Here is an 18605-nt window from a genome sequence, read left to right on the forward strand (position 1 = left end):
AAAGGCTGAGTGCTGGCTGGCATGGCACCACAGGGTTCTGTGACCACACTGCCCTGCTGTGACATCACGGCCAGGCCAAAGCTGCATGGGAACAGCTCCCGGGGCGCTCATGGGGAGCATGGACAGTAAACCAGAAAAACGCACTAGGAACCTCGAGGCAGCACAGTGCCAGGGGTCAAGGACAGCCCTCCACATCCAACCCAAGACGACCAATAGTAAATATCCATAAACTGCTAGAAATAACGATTTATTCAATAACATCCCAGTAAGGGACGCTCCCCACTCCGCGGCCTCTGTGGAAGGTGTAACAGAAAGAACCGCGCCGGGCGAGGGGCGCCGCAGCACCACGCAGGAAGAACGACGACCGGCAGCACGTCCCAGATCTAACGCGCATGCGCAAAACCCACCGCGCCGGAGGGGGGTGGCCCCTGCTGTTCTGCGCATGCGCAGAGCCCATTCCGCCCTCACCACCCGGAGGCTTTGCGCTTGCGTGCGGGGCGGGGCGCGCGCCCTGCCCTGCCCCTCTCTCGTCAGGCCCTGCCCCGCCCCTTCTCGTCAGGCCCTGCCCCGCCCCTCTCTCGTCAGGCCCTGCCCCGCCCCTCTCTCGTCAGGCCCTGCCCCGCCCCTCTCTCGTCAGGCCCTGCCCCGCCCCTCTCTCTTCAGGCCCTGCCCCGCCCCTTCTCGTCAGGCCCTGCCCTGCCCCGCCCCTCTCTCGTCAGGCCCTTCCCCGCCCCTTCTCCTCAGGCCCCGCCCCTCTCTCGTCAGGCCCTGCCCCGCCCCTTCTCCTCAGGCCCTGCCCCACTCTCGTCAGGCGCTGCCCGCGCTTTAGGGCCTGTGGCGTAGGAGCCTTCCGCCATGGTGTTTTACTTAACCTCCGAGGGTGAGTGGGCGAGAGCAGGGCGACCGAAGGCCTTAAACGCGCACAAACACACACACACCCCGGGAGGGGTTGGTGACGACTGCTGTGGGGCGGATACCCGCCCGGCACCGGCAATACACGGGCATCGGCATGTCCTCCTGCGCCTCTGAGCGACGCCAGAGGCTTCTCCGTGCCTCTGGGATGGGTGTAAAGGACTTGGTTTAAGCCGGAATGCAACACAGCTTAAGGGAATTGGGGGAGCTCACGAGGTTTCCTGTGTGGTGGTTACCAACAGCCTGAACGAGCAGCGGCACCTGTGGGGCACTTAGAGCATCATAAGGTCGTAGAATTGTTTCTGTTGGAAAGGGTTTCTAAGATCGTCGAGTCCAGCCGTCAATCTAACACCACCATGGCTGTTAATCCTTGTCCCAAAGTGCCATGTCCACATGTTGCTTGAACACCTCCACGGATGGTGGCTCCACCACCTCCCGGGGCAGCCTACCCCAGTGCCTGGCCCCTCCTGTAAAGAAAAATTTCCTAATATCTAATCTAAATCTTCCCTGGTGCAGTTCAGGCCATTTCCTCTCATGCTATCACCTGATACTAGGGGTAAGAGACCAACCCCCACCTCACAACAACCTCCTGTCACGTAATTATAGATAGCAATGGTCTCCCCCCAGCCTCCTCTCCTCTAGACTGAATAATCCCTCAGCCACTCCTCATAAGACTTGTTCTCTAGATCCTTCGCACCAGCTTTGTTGCCCTTTGGACACACTCCAGCACCTGAATATCTGTTGTGTAGTAAAGGACACAAAACTTATGAAAGGCTTTTTTGGGTGTCCTGCTGTCAGGAGCTTGAGGGAAGGAACAGTACATGAGTTGTCTCATTGTTTTTCCTTTACTCTAAACAGATCCCTTTTGCTTGCTTTTACAAGAAGGTTGGCTGCTTCTGAAACACCAGAAGTGGTTTGGTAGAGTGTGGGCTGGTGATGTGAGAATAGTACAAGAATACTGGTTTCTGGGTTGCTCCAAGTCATTTCACCAGCATATAAGCCTCTTACAAAAGCTTCAGTGTGGTTTATATCCCTTACTCACAAGATAGTGTTTGATAGCATCACTTTTCTCAGCTCTAGAGATGAATTTACTTAATAAGAACTATTTGACTGCTTGATTTTCCTTGAATGAGTCAAAATGTAGCAGTCTTGTGAATGTTTCTTAAATGATTTGTTCTTGGGATCTGTTTGAAGGCTTTTTCCTCCCTGTTATGGAGCACCAGGCCCTTTTACACACCCTGTGAACAGGCTCTTTGGGTTGCTCAGATAGAGTCATCTTCTGCTGATCAGCAGCTGCTGGTGAGGACTTCAGAGACTTCCCTGGACATGGCCCTATTTTGTGGGGAGAAAAGAGGTGCCCCGCAAGGGTGATTTGAAGGGCACCAGGAGCAGACAAGCTGCAGTTTGCTCTGCTAGTGATGGGAGCAGCAGTCCGTGGTTTAAAGTGATAGTTCTGCACAGGGTTTCTGACATACATAATCCGTTTTCTTGCCAGAGAAAGCTCTGCAATCAGAAGGTTGTTGCAGTTTGCCTAAAGTCCATTGTGCAATTCCTCGTGTGAGCTAAATCATAAGGGTTTAAGTCACCTCCTCTTCGGTTCATCTAGTGTGTCACTCTCTTTTGGCAGGATGAGTTCAGTGTCCACAGAGCCGTCACTCAAGCAGTTTTAATTTTGAGCAGTTAAGTTTCTCATTAATAAATTACTGATAATTTTCTTTATGGGCAGTGCTTGCAGTCATGATGATCTCACTCTCTGGATTTTCCTCTGTGTTCAGGGTGGACTTTTCCCAATCTTTTAACTCCCACAGGCATATAATCTTTTCGTAGTTCTGAATTAAGATGTGTAGGTGTGGTGCTGAGAGACATGGTGCTGGAGCACATCCAAGGAGTGGCAAAGAAGCTGATGAAGAGTCTAGAGAACAGGTTTTGTGAGGAGCAGCTGAGGGAGCTGGGGTTGTTTAGCCTGGAGAAAAGGAGGCTCAGGAGAAACCTACTTGCTCTCTGCAACTCCCTGAAAGAAGGATGGAGTGAGGTGGGGTTTGGTCTCTTCTCGCAAGTAAAACATGATAGGACAAGAAGAAACAGACTTGAGTTGTGCCAGGGGAGTTTTAGGTTGGATGTGAGCAGCAATAATTTCTTCATGGAAAAGGGTTGTCAAGGCCTGGAACAGGCTGCCCTGGGGCAGTGGTGGAGTCCTTGTCCCTGGAGGGATTGAAAAGCTGTGTAGATGTGATACTGAGGGGCATGGTTTAGTGGTGACTTGGCAGTGCTGGGTTAATAGATTTAGTGATCTTGGAGGTCTCTTCCAAACCAAACAATTCTGTGAATTTCCATTTCTTTTTACCTCCTTACTAAACTGAAATGGCTTGCCCAGAATGGGTGCTAGGGGTGCTGGATGTCCAATGCAAACCCCCTTGGAGAGCACAGGCTCAGTAAGCAGCTTGGGATCCAGGTCATTGCTCTGTCAGAGTTGTACCACAAGTGACACTTGGACTGTTTTAGTGACTTTGACCATGAGGATCCTTGTTTGGTGTTCTGTGTCTTCACTGCCTGGTGGAATGATCCCCAGAGAGCAGAAGGATGTTGATTTAAGTATCCCAAAAGGGCACAGAATTTGGAACTTGGATTTTTCCATGGGTGAATTTCAGTCCTCCAGGCTACCAGGGTAAGGTTCACGTGGAGCTACTGGTACGTTGGGAAAGCCGAGATGAGCTGTTTCAAGGCCACACAGGGAATGAGTCGCAAACTGTAAACACACAGTCAGCCTTTCTGGGTCACAGCTGGGTGCTAAGTTGAACACATAATACATTTACACAGGCATAGTCTGAACCAGCTGGGTGTTAGGGAGGTCTTGCCTGGCCAGAAAGCTGTTCCTTGCACTTGATCTTCCATGGAAAGGAGCAGAAATGTCACTTCCCAAAGTCTGTCGAAGCATTTGGGATAGAGTCAAGGAAAAGCAAAGCAAGCTTCCTGTAGCTCCAGGTGGGAGGTGGGATAGATAAATGGGAGGAAGGGAGGAAGGATGAAGGAGTGGACAAATGGATGGTTGGATGGACAGATAGATGGAGCAGTTTTAATGTTAATTTCTGTGACCAAAGCTGGTGTGTTTGTCACTCCCTGCACAGTTTGTCCAAACCCCTTCTGATTTGTTTTCCTCTTTCTATCCCTCAGCTTCTCCTTCTGTTTACACCATTTACATGGGGAAGGATAAGTATGAAAGTAAGTACATTAGCTTACATTAAAATAATGTAAATGGCTTGGATTTGGATTTGTGGGGGCATAAGGATGTTTTTGTAGATGTTAATACAATATGTCGTTGAAATTTTGTCCACCCTTGTAAGTGATTCTGAATAACCTCTGGACATCCAGTTTATCCTCATTTTTAGTGAGGATAAATACATTTTGTAAAATCTCTTGAGCAGAGTAACTGCCTCCAAGTACAAGTGAGCTCCAAATTAACTGAGGGGAAAAAAACTGTCTAGAGAAAAATACAGTTTATCAGGTTGTGTTTGAGAACATTTTGCTATTCAGCCCTCCATTTCCCTGCACAGTCTGCACTTTCCCTTTCTCCAGTGCACATCTGTGCTCACTCTGCCCATCCTTTCCCTCATGGTGGAGGTGTTGGTGCTGCTACACTTCCTGCTTCCCTTCTCAGTGGCTGATGTGAACGCAGGTATCTCACTCCAAGGGAAGTGTGTGTGTTGCTCCTTTGGAGATTTGCCCTGAAGGTGTGTCCCCAGCCAATGGATGTTTAAAGAAACATGTTTTCAGTTAGAAGTGTCAAAGCTCTGTGATGTTCCTGCCATCCCTGGAGATAGCAGCTGCAGAGCTGCCCTTTCCTGCCTCTGCTCACTCATCTTGCAACAACTGACCAGGAGCAGAGGGTTCCTGCCCTTACCAGGTCATTGGATTTGCCATTGACAACGTTCTGAGCTTTGTTTATTGATGTTTTCATTCCTACAGATGAAGACTTGATAAAGTATGGCTGGCCTGAAGGTGTCTGGTAGGTACCAACACAAACTACCTTTCGTTATACAGTTGAGTGGAATGTTTTTACCAATCCTGTGGCTCCCACAAAGTCTCCTCTTCCCAGACCACACAGCAGGTTAAATGCAGTCCACAGGCTACAGGTCTCTCACTGCTGATCACAACCCTCTGAGCTCTGTCCTTCAGCCAGTTCTCTACCCACCTTACTGCCCTGTCATGCAACCCACACTTCCTAAGCTTCTCTGGGAGGATGCTATGGGAGACAGTGTCAAAAGCATGTGTATCCATCCTGTTTAATATCTTCACTGACGATCTGGATGAGGGGGTTGAGTCAGTCATCAGCAAATTTGCAGATGACACCAAGTTGGGAGCAGGTGTTGATCTGTTAGAGGATAGAAGGGCTCTGCAGAGGGACCTTGACCGACTGGACAGATGGGCAGAGTCCAACATGATGACATTTAACAAATCCAAGTTCCAGGTGGTGCACTTTGGCCACAACAACCCCACGCAGAGCTACAGGCTGAGGTCAGAGTGGCTGGAGAGCTGCCAAACAGAAAGGGACCTGGGGGTACTGATTCACAGCTGGCTGAACATGAACCAGCAGTGTGCCAGCAGTTCTGGGCCCCTCAGTTTAAGAAGGACATCGAGACACTTGAATGTGTCCAGAGAAGGGCAACAAGGCTGGGCAGAGGCCTTGAGCGAGCACAAGCCCTATGAGGAGAGGCTGAGGGAGCTGGGGTTGCTTAGCCTGGAGAAGAGGAGGCTCAGGGGAGACCTTATTGCTCTCTACAACTCCCTGAAGGAAGGTTGTAGCCAGGTGGGGGTTGGACTCTTCTCCCAGGCAACCAGCACCAGAACAAGAGGACACAGTCTCAAGCTGTGCCAGGGGAGGTTTAGGCTTGAGGTGAGGAGAAAGTTCTTCACAGAGAGAGTTGTTAGCTATTGGAATGTGCTGCCCAGGGAGGTGGTGGAGTCACCATCCCTGGAAGTGTTCAAGAGGGGATTGGATGTGGCACTTGGTGCCATGGTTTAGTCATGAGGTCTGTGGTGACAGGTTGGACTTGATGATCTCTGAGGTCTCTTCCAACCTTGGTGATTCTGTGTGTATCATGGACACTTCCATAGTTTGTTGTCCATCAAGGGGCTGTTCTGTTCTTTGACAGGAAGTGAGCCTTTCAGAGCAGATCACCATCTCTTCCCCTGTGTGAGATGAGTTCTTGTGTTCACAGGTTCCACCTGGACAAGCTCTCTGCACACGTGTACCTGCGGCTGCACAAGGTAACCCTGGGGCAGGGGGGCTTCAGAGCTTTCACATTCACCTACAGCAGTGCCACAGGCAGCCAGTCCTGCACTTGAGGCCATCTTTGCTCACCTGAACTGTTAAAAGTCTGCAGGGCTCCCTTGGGGTGCAGGTAACCTGCAGTTGGAGGGGCCTGAATTTACAGGCTCCGTTACCAAGCAGTGTGGGGAGGAAGGGGAAGTTTAATGTGGCCTGACACCAAGTGTGTGTCTAGGAATCACCCCCAGTATAACAGGGAAAAAACCCATGAGAAAAGCACATTCCCTGTGATGCTGCAAGCCTTTCCTTACAAACACCATGGAAGACTCCAGTCTTGTTGAACATGGAGTGTGGAGTTTCTGGCTGGGTTGGCAGAGCGTCATTCCCTCCTTTCATCCTTGAAAATTTTCCAGGTCAGGTTGGACAGGACTCTGAGCATCCTGCTCTAGTTGAAGATATCCATTCTCATTGCAGGGGGGTTGGACTAGATGACCTTTAAAGGTCCCTTCCCACCCAAACAATTCTGTGATTCAGTGGTTCCTGGCTGTGGTGTGCTCACCAGCTGACATTGCCTTGCTCTGTCACAGGGGCAAACAGTGGATGACATCCCCAAAGAGGTTTTGATAGACTGTGCCCATCTGGTGAAGGCAAACAGTATCCAAGGTAATGCCAGTGCCTGAGAGATTGGGATGAGGTATTTGTGGCAAGGGTTTCTGATCCACATGAACATATTTGTGACATTTCTGCCATGGTGCGCTCTGCTCAGCCACTGCCTGCAGGTCTTGTAGGATGCAAATGTCAGTCCAGCCCCTTCCTGTTCTCTAAGGAAGGATTTTAAATCTCTGACATTGGTGTTTGTGCCTCCACGTTGCTCTCTGAGCCAAGGAGGACTCAGAGTCTCCTCTCTAACACCAGCTCAGGGCCCCATTTTGTTGCAGTTGCTCTGCTGGCAGAGGCAATCTCCATCTGGAGTTTAATACTCTGCAGCATTCATGTTATTGTAGAAAATGATGTTGTGTTCTTCTGTGTCACTGTGACACTGAAAGGACATCCTTTCTGTTCCCTTCTACAATCCCTCCTCTTCCCTCCTCCTTTCCCTCCTCCCTCTTCTCTTCCCTTCCCTCTTGTCTAACTTGCAGTGTTTGTGACAGCAATAATGGCCAGAGTTCCTACGTGCACAGAGGACTTAAGCCCTCTTGTAGCAAGGAGGGAATTGACACATTTCTCTTCTCTGCATCCCAGGTTGCAAGATGAACAATGTCAGTGTGGTGTACACACCATGGACCAACCTAAGGAAAACAGCAGACATGGACGTGGGGCAAATCGGCTTTCACAGGCAGAAGGATGTAAGTGTGGTGGTGACCTGGTGGCAGTCTGTAACATTTGCATCGCAGGAGCATGTGGACGTGGCACTTGGTGCCATGATCTAGTCATGAGGTCTGTGGTGACAGGTTGGACTTGATGGTCTTTGAGGTCTCTTCCAACCTTGGTGATACTGTGATGCTGTGAGTGAAACATGTCTCTGAGGAGGAAAGGCTGAGAGACTTTGGGCTGTTCAGCCTGGAGAACAAGCAGCCTGAGGGGGGATCTTCTCAATGATGATCAATAGCTAAAGGATGAGGGACAAGAGGATGGGACCCAACTATTTTCACTGGTGCCCAGTGACAGGACAAAGGACAGTGGGCACAAACAGGCACATCTGAAGATGTGGAGAAACTTCTCTCCTATGAAGGTGCCAAAGCCCTGAAAGAGGCTGTCCAGAGAGATTGTGGCATCTCCTCTGCAGAGATTCCAATCCTGCCTGGACATTGTGATCCTGGGCAACCTGCTGTGTGTGACCCTGCTTTATGAGGTGGGGTTGGACTAGATGGTCTCCTAGGGGTTCTTTCCAACCACCACCATGCTGGAATTCTGTTTGGACTTGCCCAAACACTCCTGTGTATCTATAGTTGAATTCAGCCTGTAGCAGGGTGTAACCTTTGCAGTGTGTGCTTCCAGACTGCAGCACAGTGCAGCCTTTGCAGGGTGTGCTTCCAGACTGCAGCACAGTGTAGCCTTTGCAGGGTGTGCTTCCAGACTGCAGCACAGCGTAGCCTTTGCAGTGTGTGCTTCCAGACTGCAGCACAGTGTAGCCTTTGCAGCATATACTTCCAGACTGCAGCAGAGTGTAGCCTTGCAGTGTGTGCTTCCAGACCGCAGCACAATGTAGTTGGCGTAGTTCACATCTCTGCTGATGTTGAATTCTGTCACTTGTTGCTCTGTGTTCCCTATGTGGGTTGGTCCCCACTGAAACCATCTCTTCTGCAGCTGAGGAGCTACATGTGAGCAGTCACTGGATCAGCTCACATCAGTGTAGCCAAATACCTGGAAGATCTGAGGACTTGCAGTTGCTGTGCAACAGGATGGCCAGGGAGTGGGCCTGGAAGCGTCTGTGCATTTGCTCTGTGCTGTCTGCTTCAAGAGCTGTCTCACCATGGTGCTGCCTCTGTTGAACTTGTCAAAGGCCAAGCTGCTGAGTTTTGGTGTAGGGCAAAGGCAGTGGACTGAGCTATTCCCAAGCCTGACCTAACACTCCTAGAGTTAAATAGTAATTACACAGCTCAGCTGCTGGGCAAGAAGCCTCTCCAGAGGTGCAGTTTGACAGGAACAGGCCTTATCAGGGCAAGAAACACTACAAACCCTGCAGCCAACCAGCAGCACATGAGTTCCCCCTCCCCAAATGCCCTGCAGTACCCTCCTGGCACCTCATCAAGAAATGGCAGAGACCAGTCCTTATCTATTCATGTGCCAAGAGCTGACCAGGGCAGTGCTGATGCAGATGGCACTGCCTGTGCTCATCAGCTCTGCACTGCTGAGCATCCAGAGTTGGCCTCTCTCTGCTGTTACACAAGCGGCTGAACAGCCCTCGGCAGCTGGGATTTTCTTCAGCAGCTGTTTGTGTGGGACTCAGCCATGTGTGAAGTGGGCACAGGGAGTTTTCTTCCCTCTGGGAAAGCACCAGGGTGTAAGTGTTTCTTGATAAGGCTCTGGGTTGTTTGTGCTCCAAAGGTGAAGATGCTGACAGTGGAGAAGAAGGTGAATGAGATCCTGAACCGGCTGGAGAAGACCAAAGTGGAGCGATTCCCAGACCTGGCTGCGGAGAAGGAGGCCCGGGGCAGGGAGGAGAGAAATGAGAAAAAAGCCCAGATCCAAGAGATGAAAAGGAAGGAAAAGGAAGAGATGAAGAAGAAGAAAGAGCTGGAAGAACTTAGGTGGGTAATGAATTGTGGAGCCAAGCCCTGCGGTGCTGATGGGTGCTGGGAGGGAGGTGAGGGTCAGCAGTTGTGTTCAATTGCTGGTGCTACTCAGTGCTCAGCTGACTGCTCAGCCCCTGCATGGTCCAGTGAGTTCTTTTGTCTTTAGATTAGAGGTGGTTTCCACATTGTGCCTAAAACAAACTGGGGTGATAAATGCTTGTAGAAAGAAAGGGCTGTCTTTTCAAACCCATCCCTCAGTTGAGTGGAATTGGACAAGTTGCTTGGCTTTCTCCATCACTGGGATGGGAGCAATTGCTTCCAACTCTTGGAAAGCACTGAGCCTTCATTAGAGTCCTTCAGATCACAGATCCTCAGTTTTCTAAGCTTGTTCTTTAGCACTGATGGCCCCATCCAGTACTGGATATATCCGCTGGCTGGCCCTAAAAGCTCCTTCTTGAGCTTCAGTGAGTTGTGTTTATCTGTAGATGACAGTGAAACAGGAATTTGAAGGACCTGAGTATTTCCTGTGTGATTCAACACATGGAGAGCTCAGAATGAAGGGCTTAAAGGGGCAAACTAAGCTGAGGAGAAGTCACCAGAGGGCATGTCTGTGCTGCCAGCTTTTTAGCTTCATATCAGAGCTGCCTCTTGTCCCTTCCACAAAGTAAAGGATTATCTCCCTCCTTGGATGATCTTGGTGGTAGTTGCTGAACAAAGCTGTGGAGAAGTGGTCTGCAAAGTGCCCGGGCTTTGTCTGGTTGTTTTGATAAGCCAAAGCATGTGAAATAAGCAAATACTGATCCAGTCTAAGGAATTCAGAAAGGCAAAACCATTGTTTTTCTGGTACTTGACCCAAAACAGTTCTTTGTTGCTGGGGTCTGAAAATGTGCCAGGAAAGATTATGGAGCAGGTCATCCTGAGTGCAATCACGCAACACTTAGAGGATGGCCAAGGGATCAGGCCCAGCCAGCATGGGTTTAGGAAGGGCAGGTCCTGCCTGACCAACCTGATCTCCTTCTATGATCAGGTGACCCGCCTGGTGGATGTGGGGAGGCCTGTGGATGTAGTCTACCTGGACCTCAGCAAGGCCTTTGACACCGTTCCCCATAACAAACTCCTGGCCAAGCTATCAGCCCATGGCTTGGATGGGAGCACACTGAGATGGGTTAGGAACTGGCTGGAGGGCCGAGCCCAGAGAGTGGTAGTGAATGGTGCCACATCCAGCTGGCAGCCAGTCACCAGTGGTGTGCCCCAGGGATCAGTACTGGGCCCCTTGCTCTTTAACATCTTTATTGATGATCTGGACGAGGGCATCGAGTCCATCATCAGTAAATTTGCTGATGACACCAAGCTGGGGGCAGGAGTTGATCTGCTGGAGGGTAGAGAGGCTCTGCAGAGGGACCTCGACAGGCTGGGCAGATGGGCAGAGTCCAAGGGCATGAGATTTAACACATCCAAGTGCCGGGTTCTGCACATTGGCCACAGCAACCCCATGCAGAGCTACAGGCTGGGGTCAGAGTGGCTGGAGAGCAGTCAGGCTGAGAGGGACCTGGGGGTGCTGGTCGACGGTAGACTGAACATGAGCCTGCAGTGTGCCCAGGCAGCTAAGAGGGCCAATGGCATCCTGGCCTGCATCAGGAACAGTGTGGCCAGCAGGAGCAGGGAGGTCATTCTGCCCCTGTACACTGCACTGGTTAGGCCGCACCTCGAGTACTGTGTCCAGTTCTGGGCCCCTCAGTTTAGGAAGGATGTTGACTTGCTGGAACGAGTCCAGAGAAGAGCAACAAAGTTGGTGAGGGGTTTGGAACATAAGCCCTACGAGGAGAGGCTGAGGGAGCTGGGGTTGCTTAGCCTGGAGAAGAGGAGACTCAGGGGTGACCTTATTACTCTCTACAACTACCTGAAGGGAGGTTGTAGACAGACGGATGTTGGTCTCTTCTCCCAGGCAAGCAGTACCAGAACAAGAGGACACAGTCTCAGGCTGCGCCAGGGGAGATACAGGCTGGATGTTAGAAAAAAGTTCTATACAGAAAGAGTGATTGCCCATTGGAATGGGCTGCCTGGGGAGGTGGTGGAGTCGCCATCGCTGGAGGTTTTTAGGAGAAGACTTGACGGGGTGCTTGGTGCCGTGGGTTAGATGTTTGGGCGGAGTTGGATTGGTTGATGGGTTGGACGCGATGATCTTGAAGGTCTCTTCCAACCTGGTTTATTCTATGTATTCTATGTATGTGTCATACATGGTAATGTCATTTCTCCTTCAGGAGCTACTCTTCATTGATGAAGGCTGAGAACATGTCCTCCAATCAGGTGAGACTGCCCACAGAAACCTTTCCAAGATGTCTGGAATCCAATGCAGGATCATAATGGTGCAGCTTATGTGTTGGAGTGTGGTTTGGATGACAGCACATCTAGGTTCCTCTTTCTCAGTGGAATACCTTGCCATCTTCTGCTCTCAAAGAGGGCTGTCTCATTTACCTGTCAGCTTGGAGGAGCCTGTGCTGCTGGAAATGTGGGAAAAGTCATCAAATCACAGAATACTTTAGTTTGGAAGGGACCTTTAGAGGTCATCTAGTCCAACTAAAGGCCTCCCAATCCCTTTCCCACCCAAGTGAAAGAACAGATAGAACTTAAAGTGAAGTGAGAGAGAACTGAATCTCCTCATGAGCTGTTTGTGCTTCTGAGCAGGGATCTCCCTAATGGCAGCCATGACCTGCACATGCCACCTCATTACTTCAGGGAAGGAGGAAAATGCTCATTTTTACTAGCAAGAACTGAACTCCAGTTGAACTCGGGTAGATGGACAGCAGTTTGGGGAGGGGTGAAAGTAGTAAAAGAGGAAGCTCCAAGGGATGTGCTTGCTCATGTCACTCCAGGGCTGGAGCAGTGTAAGATGGCTCCTGTCTGGTGGTGTAGAAGGACACAAAGGGAAAAGAGCACAGGACAGGGAGGAGAATGAGAAGAGGATCGCCAGAGGGCTGGGGCTCAGCAGAGGTCCTGGTGTGCACTGGGTGCACCCAAGCTCTGGTACATTTGCAGCTTCCTCTTTGATGGGACCTAAGCAAATGGATCTTGGAGCTCCTCTGGATTTCAAATCCACCTTTTCCATCCTAGTCCATGCCTTAAGAGCTTAGACAAATGTATTGGTTTCAGGAAGTGTTGATGTTCCTCCTGTTTGGTGTGCAGGACCCCTGTGAAAACTGAGCTGAGTTGAAGTACTGGGTTGAGTGTCTCCTGACACACCCAAGTAGGCTGTGGCCCATCGGTGCCACTTGCCAGAGAAAAGCATGGTGGAAATGCTGTGCCAGGGATCTCCTCCTCAGCACCTGACCCCCACATGATGCCAGAGCTGTAAAGAAGCTCAGCTTGTGGTACAGGGATGGTCCATGAAGCTGCTGGTAGGAGCCTGGTCTCTGGTTCCTCCAGATGTGTGGGGTCAGGGAGGTGACACATCACAGAGACGGCAAATAGCAGCTACTGTCCTACAGTGCAGAGTCTTGCTCAGGGGTGTTCCCACTCCAGAGCTGCTGTGTGTGTCCATTTGGTCCAATTCAAGGATGTTTGTATCAAAATGGTAGGAAACCAGAATTTCTGGAGTTCTAACCCTTGCTGAACTCACCCTTGCACTATTTCAGCATGGACATCCATCCTGATTTGTCTTTCTCCCTGCAGGATGGCAACGACTCAGATGACTTTATGTGAAGAGTTTCTCTCCGCTCTCCATCACAAGGTCAGGGATATCTGAAATCACCACTGCTAAGAATGCCAAAAAAGCCCTACAACAGCCAAAGGAGGGAGGTGTGACTCCCATTTCTTCAGACCCTGGTGGGTTCTCCTGGCAGATTGACCAGCTCCTGCCAGGAACAGCGTGTGACAGGAGAAGATCCATGTGTCTGCTTGTACACCTCTGGCAGGGGCAGGGGTTGAAGGGAGCAGAACTGACTTTCAGTTCTACAATGATTTATTCCATGGAAGGGCTTGCTGTAGCTTCCAATCCAATGGGATTTAAAGGAAAGGAAGCCTGTCTGGGCAGTCTTACTGCTGTCCAGCAGCAGAGTGGACACAAACATTGATGTTGCCATCTGTGTAACTTTTTGTGCTGGTGATGATCAGCAGGGCTGGGGGCTCCCTCTGTAACTGAGGGGGGGTCAATTTGGATATGCTTATAGCTGCCATGTAGCCCTCCCCAGGTCTCACTGGTGGTAAATTTGGTGGCTACTCATTACGTAGTGAGCTCCAGATGACGAAGGTGAAGCTAGGATGCGGTTACAGCCAAGGTGAGCTGCGTTAACAGGCCTGTAGCGCAGGGAGCATCAGTGCTGCATGATTTCCTTTAAATCATGCTTGATTGCTGGGAAACCTCCTCTGGAGAGAGAACTTTGTGAAGAAGAGTTGAGTTTCACACAGTGTCCAGGCTGGAGCTGCTGTCCCAGCACTAGGTAAGGCTTCGTGGCTGAGTTTATGTGAAACAGTTGCAATAATCCTTGCACCACCTGTACATGTGTCACAATTAAATTCATGTCATGGTGGTAAAATGTGCTGCTGGGTGGAGGACACCTGGGGTGCTCATTCCTTGCAGTGGAGCTGTGAGGGTCTGCAAGTGGGTAATGCAATGTGCTGCTGGGGGGGGAACAGCACAAGTCTGCCAGGGTCTGGTTTTGGGGGAGGTCTAAGCATACCTTAATGAGCTCAAATGTGACAGGTGGTTACATGAGGAAGAACCTTCCCTGCCACAAGGACAAGTCCCAGTGCTGCACCTAAACTGATTTTCTGTGCTGCCCAGCATCTTCCTGATATTCCCTCTGGGTCCCCAGGGTGTATGGTTGGGCTGAGGAAAGTGTAATGTTCCTGGCCCTCATCAGCCCCTGGTTCCTCGCCTGGAGGAGGGTGGTGTTGATGTCGCCTGTGCATAGCTGCTCATGGGGTTGTGACCCTGGCACCCTTGGCAGCAATGTCCATGGGGCCACATGTACCCAGCATGCTGGGCATGGTTGCCATGATCTGTGTGCCCCTGGCATCTCAAGTATGGCTACCTTTGGGGTTATGTATCCTCAGACCATGTGTCCACAAGCACCCTATGTGTCCCTGTGCCCATGGGTTTGGGAACACAAGCCCTGTGAGGAGAGACTGAGGGAGCTGGGGTTGCTTAGCCTGGAGAAGAGGAGGCTCAGGGGAGTCCTTATTGCTGTCTACAGCTACCTGAAGGGAGGTTGTAGCCAGGTGGGGACTGGTCTCTTCTCCCAGGTGGCCAGCACCAGAACAAGAGGACACAGTCTCAAGCTGCACTAGGGGAGGTTTAGGCTGGAGGTTATGAAGAAGTTCTACACAGAGTGATTGCCCATTGGCTGCCCAGGGAGGTGGTGGAGTTACCATCACTGGAGGTGTTTAGGAGGAGACTCGATAGGGTGCTTGTTTGCATGGTTTACTTGATTAGGTGGCATTGGATGATAGGTTGGATGTGATGATGATGATCTTGAAGGTCTCTTCCAACCTGGTTTATTCTATTTCTATTTCTATTTCTATTCTATTCTATTCTATTCTATTCTATTCTATTCTAATGTCCCCAGGCACCCTCTGTGTGGGTGCCCATACACACCCTGTATATTACTGCCTAGGGGGCCACATGTTTGTGTATCTAATGTTCATGGGAATGTGTGTCTCCAGCACCCTGTGCATGGCTGACCATAGGGTTGTGGGCACCCTGTGTTCCCAGGCGTCCTGTGTGTCCCTGTGCATGAGTGCCCTTGGGCCACAGGTCCTCACGCACCTCCTGTATGGGTGCCCTTGGGGCTGTTTGGCCTTGGACCTAGGGCACAGCACGCGGGGGGAGCGTGCGCTCCAGCTGTGCGCGCAGTCGCGGCGCCCGTGTGCGCAGCCCCGCCAGCAGCGCGCCGGGCGGGAGCGGAACGGGGGGGCGGGGCCTCGGGCCCGGGGGCCTCGGCTGCGCCCGTCCCTCGCCCCGCCTGCGGAGGGTGCGGCGCGGCGGCTGGCTCGGATTGGCGAGGGGCGAGCGCCCTGAGGGGTGTGGCGCGAGGGCGGAGCTTGCCGGATCGGCGGCTTCGGTGCCGCTGCGGAGCGGGTCCAGCCCGGCCCGGCCTTAACGCATCATGGCGGCAAATCGCAGCGCCGGCCCCGCGGGGGAGAAACGGATCATGTGCGTGGGGCTGGTGTGTCTGGACATCATCAGTGTGGTAGAGGCCTATCCGGCCGAGGACTCCGACAGCAGGTACTGCTGGGATGGGGCTCCCCAGGCTCCCCTCTCAGGGCTCCTCCGGGACTCGGACCAGGGCCTGACTGGGGCTCTTCCCACCACCTTGCAGGTGCGTGTCGCAGCGGTGGCAGCGGGGCGGGAACGCTTCCAACTCCTGCACGGTGCTGGCGCTGCTGGGAGCCCCCTGCTCCTTCATGGGTTCACTGGCCCCCGGGCACGCTGCCGAGTAAGTGGGGTGATGGACTGGGGGGGAGGACGGACGGACTACCTGCGGGGTCCTGGGGCCGCCCCCGCCCTGACGCTCCCGACGGTTCCACCGCATCTCTCCCGCCGGCAGCTTCGTCCTGGCCGACCTGCGGCGCTATGGGGTGGACGTGAGCCACGCGGTGCTGCAGCCTCACGGCTGCCTGCCCACCTCCGTCGTCATCGCCAGTGCCAGCCGGGGCACCCGCACCATCCTGCACGCCAGCGGGTGCGTGGTGTCCCTCACCTCGCTCTCTGTCCCTCAAGTTTCATTGTGGCGGATTTCCGACGCCGGGGTGTGGACGTGACGCACGTGGCCTGGCAGCCCCGCGGGGACGTGCCCTGCGCCTGCTGCGTTGTCAGTGCTACCAGCGGCTCCCGGACCATTGTGCTCTACGACACGTAAGGGCATCAGCCCCAGACCCAATCGCCTGGGTGGCACCACTCGGCTGGGCCGCAGCTTAAGGCTGTAGCCCCCTCTATGCTTACAGCCCAGCCAAGCATCCAGAGACACCCCCTGCACCTCTGGGGACTTACAGTGCTCAGCCCCTGGGAGGGCACCAGCTGATTCCAGGCCAGTGCTGCCATCCAGGGGGTCCCACAAGCCAGATTGGATGATTCCCCATAATCCTGCACACACAATCGCTTCCAATCATCCCCACAGCCTCAAATCACCCCCTGTGCCACAGCCGTGATTGGTGGTGACATCCCTGTGTGGCCACATGCTGCAGTGTGTTGGAAAGTCGATGTGGTCCTCATTGGCTCTCCTCGCACTGCACAGAGCAGCACTTCTCAACCGTGCTGGTGCCAGTGCACACAGGTTGATGGAAGGGACTGTTGGGCATTGCCACCCCCCTGCAGCTCCAGCCTGACTGTCACCATGCTGCCCTTTGAGTCCATCTCAGGGTCTGGCTGTGCTATTATTATTAATGATTCACCCAGGCAGTGCCAACCCTCCCACAGGGACCTCTGCCCCGGGCGTCACCAAGCCCTCTGCAGCCCCTGGCACTGCCCTTCGCCCCCGGCTGGGTGCCAGGGGAAAGAGGGGTCCCCTCACCCTGCCTGACCCCCCTGCCCCGCAGGAACTTGCCCGATGTGACAGCTCGTGACTTCGAGCGGGTTGACCTCTCCCAGTACAAGTGGATCCACTGGGAGGTGAGCCCGGGGCTGGGGTGAGGACCAGAGGGCAGGGGGACCACAAGGCAGGGAGACTCCACAGGCAGGCAGTGCCGGTGCCAGGCAGTGTGTGCCCACAGGCCCGGAATGCAGCGGAACAGGTGGCAATGATACGGCGAGTGGAACAGTACAACCAGTCCCGTCCGGCCGCGGAGCGGGTCCGAATCTCGGTGGAAGTGGAGAAGCCACGGCAGGAGCTGCTGCAGCTGATGGGCCTGGGGCACGTGGTGCGGGGCGTGGTTATCGATCGGGGGCGGGACTCCGAGTCTGGCTGGGGGCCCGGAGAGCGACCATCAGCTGGGCAGGAACCAGACCTTGGTCCGGGAGGAGGCGGGGATTGAGGGCTGGGGTGGGGCCACGGGGAGTTATTAGGGCTGGGGGCTGCGTTACCGCCCCTGGGACCACACGGCGGGAGGGGTATGGGGCGGGGTTACCTGCCGTGTGTGCCACCCGGGAGCAACGGGCAAGGAAAAGGGTTCGGATACAGAGGAATCGAAGCATCGAGGCCTCAGGGAGGTCGGGATACAGGGTGGAGCATAGGGCATGCAGCGATAGGGAAGTTACTTGCGTTGTGGGGGGCACAGGCGTTGCACGGTTGGAGGGTATGGGGATAAGGAGGTGTAGATGGCATCTAGAAATAACAGCCAGGGTCCGGGGGTGCAGAAATGTGCCAGGGTCTCAGTGAGTGCAGACAGACCTCTGAGGTGCAGTTCAGCTATGGGGAGGGGCACAGTCGGGGTGCAGGAGGTGTAGTTGTGAGGGTGTACTTGGGGTGGGGTACAGTTGGGGTATAGGGGCCCAGCAATGGCTGCTTGGAGGGGGTGGGGGGAGAGGAATTATGCCATCCCATCCCCTCTGCTGCAGGTATTCATCAGCAAGGACCTGGCCCAGCATTTGGGGTACCAGTCAGCCCCCGAGGCACTGCAGGGGCTGCACAGCCGTGCACAGCCAGGGTAGGATGAAGCACAAGAGGGCTGCAGGCCAGGGGGGTACAACCAAGCCCTGTACCCATTCCTCACATACCTCCAGGGCCACACTGATCTGTGCCTGGGCCGAGAAAGGGGCTGATGCTTTGGGACCCAATGGAGAGCTGGTGCACTCAGATGCATTCCCCCCAGAGACCCTTGTGGACACACTGGGAGCCGGGGACACCTTCAATGCTGCCACCATCTTCGCACTTTCAGCAGGTGAGTATGACCGTGACATGTGACCCAGCACAGCCCAGCATGGCCTGGCAGGGCTGACAAGGTGCCCATTCTCCAGGAAAGAGCCTGCAGGATGCCATCACCTTCGGCTGCCAGATCGCAGGCAGGAAATGTGGGATCCAGGGCTTTGACAGCATCGTCTGAGCTGGGCATGCCATGCCAGGAGACCACCCCATCCCTCAGGCACACTGCACCCTGCTGCACCAAAAACGCCCACTGCCCCACCGCCAATAAAGCCCTGCACTGCCTCACCATTGCCCCCTGGGCCCCTTTACACTGGACAGGAGCTGCATTGAACATGACCAAGGCAAGCACCAGCAGCAGCTCTTGTATTTCTCCATCCTGCCATGTTACAAGGG

General features: G+C 53.4%; 2 protein-coding genes across 2 annotated transcripts; both read left to right on the forward strand.

The window, feature by feature from the left end:
• Window positions 1-855: 855 nt before the first annotated feature.
• Window positions 856-13178, forward strand: LOC104304359 (coiled-coil domain-containing protein 25). Its single transcript, XM_009905087.2, has 9 exons — window positions 856-880; window positions 4084-4131; window positions 4876-4915; window positions 6129-6177; window positions 6766-6841; window positions 7421-7524; window positions 9227-9429; window positions 11676-11721; window positions 13084-13178. Exons 1-9 carry the CDS (start codon window positions 856-858, stop codon window positions 13111-13113), a joined length of 621 nt encoding a protein of 206 aa, XP_009903389.2. The 3' UTR covers window positions 13114-13178.
• A 2239-nt stretch (window positions 13179-15417) lies between these two features.
• On the forward strand, window positions 15418-18558 carry KHK (ketohexokinase). Its single transcript, XM_054178332.1, has 8 exons — window positions 15418-15637; window positions 15732-15848; window positions 16133-16267; window positions 16948-17020; window positions 17122-17268; window positions 17906-17994; window positions 18071-18228; window positions 18305-18558. Exons 1-8 carry the CDS (start codon window positions 15519-15521, stop codon window positions 18388-18390), a joined length of 924 nt encoding a protein of 307 aa, XP_054034307.1. The 5' UTR covers window positions 15418-15518; the 3' UTR covers window positions 18391-18558.
• Window positions 18559-18605: the final 47 nt, after the last annotated feature.

The sequence above is a fragment of the Dryobates pubescens genome, chromosome 3, assembly GCF_014839835.1.
Source record: "Dryobates pubescens isolate bDryPub1 chromosome 3, bDryPub1.pri, whole genome shotgun sequence".
Taxonomy (NCBI): domain Eukaryota; kingdom Metazoa; phylum Chordata; class Aves; order Piciformes; family Picidae; genus Dryobates; species Dryobates pubescens.

Excerpts from the sequence above, each read along its gene's own strand:
- LOC104304359 (XM_009905087.2), top strand. The coding sequence starts at position 856 with ATGGTGTTTTACTTAACCTCCGAGG. Across the intron at positions 4,132-4,875 it reads GGGGAAGGATAAGTATGAAA|ATGAAGACTTGATAAAGTAT; the intron begins GTAAGTACATTA and ends TCATTCCTACAG. Across the intron at positions 7,525-9,226 it reads GCTTTCACAGGCAGAAGGAT|GTGAAGATGCTGACAGTGGA; the intron begins GTAAGTGTGGTG and ends TGTGCTCCAAAG.
- KHK (XM_054178332.1), top strand. The coding sequence starts at position 15,519 with ATGGCGGCAAATCGCAGCGCCGGCCCCGCGGGGGAGAAACGGATCATG. Across the intron at positions 15,849-16,132 it reads GCCCCCGGGCACGCTGCCGA|TTTCATTGTGGCGGATTTCC; the intron begins GTAAGTGGGGTG and ends CTGTCCCTCAAG. Across the intron at positions 17,269-17,905 it reads TGATGGGCCTGGGGCACGTG|GTATTCATCAGCAAGGACCT; the intron begins GTGCGGGGCGTG and ends CCTCTGCTGCAG.